At 35.8% G+C, this 9,195-nt stretch overlaps 1 protein-coding gene across 1 annotated transcript; it reads right to left on the bottom strand.

The window, feature by feature from the left end:
* Nucleotides 1-1,938: 1,938 nt before the first annotated feature.
* LOC119192022 (facilitated trehalose transporter Tret1-like) lies at nt 1,939-8,085 on the bottom strand. Its single transcript, XM_037445875.1, has 6 exons — nt 8,070-8,085; nt 7,809-8,011; nt 6,652-6,838; nt 4,921-5,303; nt 3,220-3,328; nt 1,939-2,511 (listed from the first exon to the last, which is right to left on the bottom strand). The coding sequence occupies exons 1-6, from the start codon at nt 8,083-8,085 to the stop codon at nt 2,222-2,224; spliced, it is 1,188 nt and encodes a 395-aa protein (XP_037301772.1). The 3' UTR covers nt 1,939-2,221.
* Nucleotides 8,086-9,195: the final 1,110 nt, after the last annotated feature.

The following is a 9,195-nucleotide window of genomic DNA, read 5'->3' on the forward strand; positions in this document are numbered from 1 at the left end:
TTTTTGGTTTTCAATCCGACGTTTCCAATAAATTAGCGCAATCACTTTTGTATTTACTCCGACATGGACCAATCAGATTCGTTTGACAGGCTTACATATAACTTATCTTAATTAATTTATTCTCTAGATCGGAGTGAATATTAAAATTAAGACTAATGGAGTATTTAGAAGGAAAAATAATTTTGCCACGGGCTTTAGAAACTAAAGACACTTCTATTCTTGAATGTAATTAATATAACAGTTTACGCATTATACCTGAGGATACGAGACTTTCCCGTCCTCACACCCACCACTATAACTTCTGTAAGCCAGGATTCGCAGTGGCACGCATTTTATGACACCGAGCAGTGAAGCTCGGTGAGTCTCAGCGAAAACTACTGTGTCATTATCCCGCAACGAAATTAATCAAATAGAAAGATAGGGAGGAGTTGGAAATATTAATTGTCCACTTCTTTCCAGAGCAATGCGGGTGACAAAATCATGATATAAGGAGGCGATTTAACCTCAAGGATAGGGACGTTTACAACTAGATAAGCTAGTTATAAAGCACCACGAGGATACATAAGATCACGCCTTTATCCCCGAAGGAAAGGCAGGCAACTATGCACTAGTTGCGTCTCTGCTTACCGACATTACCGAGCTTACATCCACATGCATTTATTTCATTATTTAATTATAATACATTTACTTGCCTTGAAATATTTTTTGTAATAAATGAAAGGAACGTTATATTTACCACAATGTTCTTTGTAAGGTGACATTTTTAAGTACCTACATCAATCAAACACAATAACGAAATACCAAAACCAATATCTTTGTGCCTAATCATACCAGTGCCTTTCGGTTCTAGGACATGTAATACAAAATACTGTTGGGAATATATTGGACGTGTAGGTACCAAAACTAACTATACACAAAATTAGCGGAGTAATTAGTTACGATGATCTTTTTCCCGCGTATTTGGTATGGCTAGACATGGTATCATGCCCTACCCTTCAGTCCGCTAAGTTTAATATATTCATCATTCATTGCCATTTACTAGGAACATTTCCATACTCGGACAAATGCTTAGACATTATTTCAACTACATTAACCATACTGAGCTTGACACAAAGCGATAAACCCACTTTTCCGTGCCGACAAAAATCAATCATCAAGCAAATAGGAAGTGACGTCCGGAGACCGGAAACAAGATTCTTCACGGGTCAATGATATTCCGTAGGCTAATGAGAAGAAAAGGCATGGGTCACCGAAGATGAAGAAACACTACTGTGTCAAGGTAAATACTTAAATAGCATTTCAATTTTATACTGTGTTACGTATAATATACGGTTCATATTACATTAAGGTACACACATTAGTGTCACACCGGCGCCTGATAGAAAAACTATAGCAAATACGACAATGAACAACTTTAGTAAACAAAAAATGGAGTCGAATTGAAAACCTAATTTTTTGAAGTCCGTTAAATTTATTTCATATCACAATGTGCTAGTAAGTTACCAATGATATATTTGTTTAATGAACTTATTCAGTATTCGAGTAATTTTCTCCCACTTATTACCCATTCATTTAGCTTTATATCGAAAATATAAAAATATCCACTCTAATACCATATCACAGAAATTTATTCACCAGTAAAATGTCCGCCTTACTGCATAAACGGTGCACATAAAAAAGTCTTAAGGCGATACCTCAAGGTCCATTTTCATTTAACATTATGATAACATTCAAATTTAATATGACGAAATTTTAAAGGCCGAAATATCCATGATTATTAATTATTTTACGTTTTCTTTCAACTGCGAGAACTAATCACTAACTAGACGTGAATTTAAATTCTTTACTTGCCAATACTTGTTTAGTTACCCAGATTAAAGGTGAAACAAAATGTATGAAAATGGACTTTGAGGTATCGCCTTAAATAACTGCTGAGTTTTCTTAAAGGTCACTTTGAATGAATCACTTAAAAATCATATAATTATGTTTTGTTATTTCAGAGATTTTTTGTTGAGAACGTTATTATAGCTATTCTTAAAAAATGGTATTTCTGTTGGCAATCGCTTGCAAAACCGTACGCTTATTGAAACAAACTCGCAGTCAAACACATCAACTATGCAGTGTCTTCATTTCACGCGATTAATTTCAGTAGCATTTTAATCATGTGCAAGCGGTTCCTAAGATAGATACTAAGAAACTCAAAAAATTTAGGCCGAATAGCTCAACATTTAGTCTTTTCCTCTGCTATATTCCTATCTTTAGCGCCCAGAGCAATCTGGATTTCGGAGAAACTCTTCCCCTTCGTCTCAGGAATGCAAAACAGGATAAACAATGTGAAAATGACACCGTTAACGCTGAAGATCCAGTAGGTTACTGCAGGGCCGATGGCTGTGACCATTTGCTCAAAATACTTCGTCATGAGGAATAAGGAGATGTAAGAGAGAACGCTGGAGAGGCAGATCCCGATGCCTCGCGCGGAGTCCTCGAAGAGTTCTGCAGTCAACACCCAGACTGAGGGAGCCAACGCCTGGAATAGGAAAGTTTTATGATGCATTAACATATTACTCACTTATATGGAAATATATATCGTGCGGCCTGGCGATGTAGTAAGTCGAATACATCTATTATTACTACTTGCTTCCAATTCCCGTTCTACAAGATTTTTACACCTTTGGTTGTAGTTATGGGTGTTCTAAACAAGACCCCTTACTACCAGGAGACGCATTTTCTTTGCCTACTTCTTACTACTAGACAAATTAGATATTCCTAATAACTCGCAAATCTTCAGTGTCGGTGACGTTAAAATGTAATATGTTAAAGCTTGACATACAGTATTTATAATAACGTGCACGATTTTAGTATATCTCTTCTTTTACAGCGTTTAGAAGTCCACTGCTGAACACAGGCCTTCCCAGATTTCCAAACCAATCTGTTAAAAACCGGCTGCATCAACCGGATTTTTATTTAAGGAGCTTGGTTGAAATTTCACTTCCATCTCGCTCCGTACATCCGCTTCCACGTATGTACATTTACTTTTCACGTTGTCAAAATATTTATTAAAGTCCCTTCCACTGCGGGAACCGACAAAAACTATTTATACTGCCCGTACCCAAAATATGCAACGGGTTCGTGCGACTATCGCATTATACCTTTATAGTATTTACCTTTTACTAATAAAGATAAGAATAGGCTAACGTAAGCGTATATTCAATAACATACCTGCACTATATCCGAAGACAACTAATATCAAAGATACGATTGGCAAGAAGTTCATAGCACCACTTATTGGACCAGAGTCTTTCAACTTGAAGAACACGCCCAAACCGATCTGAAATAAAAAAATATATTATGTAATGGGCATGTAGAAGTAAATCTGGGAGTCTTCGGGGGACAGACATGATCAGCAGTACATGACCTGAAGCTAATAAAAACGATAATGAACAAATGAAACATTATAAGGCCGACTTTATTTTTGTGAAGTCAATAATAATTGGTCAAGAATATTCATCATCATTAAACAGTATTGTTACAAATAATAAAATACGAAGAACAATATGTAAGGACAGTTTTTGTGCGTTACTGCTGATATTTTCATACAATGCCATACGTCAAACGATAAAAACATATATGAACAAAAAACAATTGTTGATTTAAAGCACGTTTATGTAAGCTGATAGAACACGAAGCATGCGCATCATAGGTACTACAATGATACTTTTTTGCTGATAATTTTTTTGTTCACAGAAACATTGTTAGGACTTTAAACGTTATAGGCGATATTTTGGTTATGTAAGTATATTTCGACGTTAAGCTAGTTATAAGATTTTTATTTTCTATACTTAATTGTAAAATGAGGGATGTTTATCTTACTTTTACTTTTGGATGACCAACACCTCAATCTACCCGGTTTTTGAAAATCGGGAGAAATTAAAAAACTAAATCCGCGATAAAATCAGAAAATAAGTTTTATTTCGATGTTTAACATTCACCTTAACATAAGCAATCATTGGGTAAAAATATTATTTACACATAACTTCGAGCAGTGTCTGCCTTCAGTGTAGAATTTGGAATATACGGTTGTTGGAAACACCATTCCGTGCCAAATATGATCCGTACTTTAAATAACTTACTCACGTTTATTCCAAATCAAATATAATAAAATATAAACCCAACTCTTAGATTATGAGTAAGTATATCAAATATGTTCAAGTAAATGATTAAACATGTGCGAATACAGCTGTTGTACCCAATTATATTTTTATGCAAATTAAACATAAGCCACATTTGCATAAAATATATTAATTATCCAGAATAAATATAACGGCCTCTAGATTTATTTTTGCTTTAATTCATTAGGTTAATATTCAATTTTGCTTCTTCATGGCCTCGCTTGAAGACTTTAAATTGTGACATAACTTAAATTACCTACCCAAATCGTTCTTGTCAATATTGAGAGCGGATTGCGAAACTAAAATCTTTTTAGTCGATTAAGTATTTAAATTCGTGAAATTTTATGCTACAGCAATATTTATTAAATTGGGACATCAATTTGCATATTAAAATAAAGGTTTCCTTAAGTACAATTTTGGCATAGAAATTTCAATAGCACATAAGCGTATTTAGAACTAGAATTACACGACAGAGTGAACATTGCACGGGTGTCTATAGCAAATAGACAAGCATGTGTCTAAATGTAACTTATTTCTGACGTATTGTATCGTCTAAAGAATACTAAATAGATTATCTTACTGGATACGAATACTGTAGGTACTATAATGCATTAATTCCTATTAGGAGCACAGACCATGCACTCAGTTGTTTGGCGGCAAAGGTAAGCAAAACAGTCCACCAATACCTAGTACCAATCAACTCTCGCCTATGAGAGACCTACCATCAAATTTTGTATAATATGTAACTTACCATTCCAACAGTCATTCCAACTAAAGTTGTGGATAAAATAGGCTTCCTGCCGAACCTATCAGTGACCAGTGTGGTACAAACACTTGCTACCAGCTGAATGATTCCTATGATCACCGAAGCTACCTCCGGTTTCACGCTGGTCTTCGTCGACTCCAATATCGTTTGCAGGTAGAATGATATCGAATTGAACCCTATCGCCTGTATCAAGATGCCAATGAAGATGACAATCCCGAATGACTTCAGGAAGATCCTGTTTCTGAATAGTTCTGTTATCTTGACGTCCACTTTGTGGTCTTCCAGCGCGTATTCTTTTAGTTCTTCGTTTGCTAATATCTCTGTGCCTCGTAGCATTTTAAGGACTTCGAATGCTTCCTTGTTCTTGCCTGCAAAATTTAATTATTGATTTAAATTTCATTGCTCGTAACTTTGTGTTAGGTTGCTGCAATGTTAATACCTACTACGTGTGTTGTTTTTACTAATAATTTTTAGGGATGATAAGATTTAGAAAACACATCAGAATGTCTATTTTATATACATAAAAGGTTAAATAACCCATAAAAAGCCACCTACTCGAAATGGAAATTCAAATGTTATTTCTTAATCACCTGACGTAAAAGTGTTTTTCTTTTTGTAATTTTGGTATTGTCATTATTATCGTAATTAACTCCCTAACTCCCTCTAAAAGTCTTGTAAATCTGTATATACGCTTATCATTCTTACTTTTGTTTTATTTAATTTATAAATTAAAATCTATAAGTAAGTGACTTCTCATTAAAACCACTCAATCAATGCAGTATTCGTAAACATGCAGATAAAGCATCAAGTACTGCATGAAATGTTATCACACACAAATGCACAGTTCCAAAGTTAAATAACCCACCATCAGTGGCGAAGCGTCCATACAAGCCGATTCCTACCGGGTTACCTTTAAATTAATTAAAAATAAAAGAAAAACATAACAATATAACTAGAATGAAAATAGTGTATTCAAACAAGTCATCTTATATTTATTAAATTAAATCAATACTTTAATGATATCTTTCGTTCCTATCAATTCGTTAAATCGTAACTCGCGCGCAGTGCTCGCGCCTTATAGTGTTCGAAGTGAACCCGGCCGCGCATAGCTTGCCTCGCGATATTGTTGTCTCTTTCACACGCAGCGCGGTGTCTTTGTCTAATCTTTTGGAAGTGACGTAAAATACATGTGTGCGTGCGTGTCTGTGTACTTCAGGGTAACCCGAGAATTTGCGGCTTCATGTTGAGCTATTGGCGCGAAATATTTTTAATAATTTAGAATGTATAATTAGTGTTTGTGCGTTATTAATTCTTGTTGGACTCTTTTAGGTACCCATGTTCAAAATATATGAATATTTTATACTTAAATTTAGAGACTAGACATAATATGTTAGAAGGAAATTATTAAGTATTATGATATTTTACTGATTTTAATTTATTGTGAACAGCGTATTACATTATGTTAACTGTAGAAAAAATATTTCGTCGGGTTCCCTTTTGAAAATTTTCACCCTTCGCCACTGCCCACCATAGTGGCTTACGTAAGTGTACCCGGTTCTAACAGGCCGGCATAATTATGTCGACTGCCGAGGGGTAATCATCTCCCGTCAGTCGACTTCCTTGGACCACCTCCACTTACTATCAGTTGCAGTGCGGTCACTTTAGTATGACCATATAAAAAAAAAACGGTGAACAGTTCCAACTATGAATAATTACCTTTAGAGTACAAGAAATACGGGCTATCAGGTAAAAATATAAGTGGTATTGTGGACACTATTGTGAAGACAGTAAAGATGACATTCAGATTGACGTAGGATATGAACGGTCCCATACACAACATGATGACCACGCCCAACGAGCATAGTATCTGGAGTATCGTCCCGAGAGCTCCTCGAATCTCTTTCTGAAAAAAGAAAATCATGTATCCCGTAATTTTGAATAGGATGTAACATTAAACATAGTTTAAAAATGAATCGTCTCGAAATTAAAAAAGTTTTGAAATCCAGGGCGGCTACCGTTATCATCCTTCTCCTCAAGGAGCCCATCATGTATTATTCCTTGATTCCTATTGCTTTCTTATAATACTGTGATTGTCTATGTTGCAAACTATTTCAATCAGGTCATCAGACTAAAAACTATTATTTATAGGTCGATTATGGCATCTCTTCCCGCTTCTGCAAGCCGCGTTTACGGACACATTATTCTTTACTTCTTCAAAAATTGTTCCAAAGTGTTGTATCAATAAAGCATTATGGATTTACCAGATTAGCATAAACGTTTGAGTTTATTTACTCAGTTATATGATGTGATATTTATGTTTTCAATTTTATACTACCGAACCATCTATCAATATTATACCTTACAGAAAATGAATCTACGGTTATTATAAATCGTCATAGCACCTAAAAATCCTTTAGACGTAACATAAGATCTGCATATTCAATAAAATTTCCTACGTGATCAATAAACGAATATCATTATTATAAGCGATCATTGGCAATTATAAATATTTTATCAGTTAACCCATGAGAAATAGCGGCGATAGCCTAGTTGGTTGTGGAACGGACTGCCGAGACGAATGTCCGCAAGTTCGAAACCCAAAGGCACACACCTGTGACTTTTCTAAATATTATGTGTGTATTCTTCGTGAAATATCACTTGCTTTAATGGTAAAGGAACACATCGTGAGGAAACCTGCATACCTGAGAAGTTCTCTATAAGGATTTCCAGGATGTGTGAAGTCTACCAATCCGCACTAGGCCAGCATGGTGGACTAAGGTCTAATCCCTCTCAGTAGCAAAGGAGGCCCGTGCCCGTGAGACAGGATATAATACAGGGCTGATATTATATAACACATGAGAAATATCACTCACGCTAGCAATTTCGGAGGCATAAATAGGCACAACGGTGAAGACGAAAGCATCCGATATGCCGAGCAAGGCGCGTCCCAACATCAGCATCCAGACCTCCGAGGCGAAGGTGAACAGCAGGCCCACCAGGATCTTCGGCACGCACGACAGAATTATGCAGTACTTCCTACCTATTTTATCCACCAGGTATGCTGATAGGAAGTTTGCTGGAACAATAAGGAATAAAATGTATATTTTTATTATCCATGCGGAATACAGGGTTACCAATTTCTAGATCCATTTATTCGAGGCAAAGGAAATATTATTTTATAACGAAGATAGCCTAGTTAGGTGTGGAACGGACTGCCAAGACGAATGTCCGCATGTTGAAATCCCAAGGGCACACACCTCTGACTTTTCTAAAATCATACGTGTATTCTTTGTGAATTTATCGTTCGCTTTAACGGTGAAGGAAAACATCGTGAGGAAACCTGCACATCTGAGAAGTTCTCTGTAGGAATTTTGAAGGTGTGTGAAGTCTACCAATCCGCACTAGGCCAGCGTGGTGGACTAAGGCCTAATCCCTCTCAGTAGTAGAGGAGGCCCGTGCTCAGCAGTGGGCAAGTATATAATACAGGGCTGATATTATTAAACGCGAAGTTATTACTTCAAACATAAATGTTTTGTTGCAGCCTAATCTTTTCATTGGGCTTGTAATTTGTTACCAGGTCAATGATCTGCACTTATTTTAAGTGAGAACGAATTGTACTTATATATTCGGCAGATAATATTAACTCTTCGAATTAACATAAATAACAAACATGGTAGTCTCATGACAATGGAACCGCCATTATTTAGTTTTTGCGTTTAAAATCCAGCAGCTTGCAATAACACAATTACATTGCAGTTAACATTGACAGCAGTTACAATATTATGTACTTATCTACACACATTATGGATAAGTACAATGATCATACAATGGTATAGGTACAGTTTTTTTTTGCTTTTTGTTTATAACTGACAATGTCATGGCTATTTACCTATTACTCTCGATATGACTAGGAGTACCTAGTTGTAGTTGCTGTAGTTTATGAGATCACCCTCTTCCGACAAACTTACTTACAAACTTTATCTTTTATTAAGTAGGGTAGTGGGGTAAGAAGCATCATATTATATGAGGGATAAGTTGAAAAAGTGTCCAACGGTAAACAGCAAATTACTACTCACAAACTCACCACAATAGTGCTAGCGTAGCGAGACGGTATGATATGAAGTTAGCAGATGTATACGGCATGAAGTGTAGTAACTTGAAAAGGATCTCTAATGATCTCTAATATCTCTAATGACTAGTGTAGTTGATGTACAGAGGTTGATGAAGTTGCAGTATATAAAACTTTGATAATAATAAAGT

This window comes from Manduca sexta, unplaced genomic scaffold, assembly GCF_014839805.1.
Source record: "Manduca sexta isolate Smith_Timp_Sample1 unplaced genomic scaffold, JHU_Msex_v1.0 HiC_scaffold_2258, whole genome shotgun sequence".
NCBI classification, from domain to species: domain Eukaryota; kingdom Metazoa; phylum Arthropoda; class Insecta; order Lepidoptera; family Sphingidae; genus Manduca; species Manduca sexta.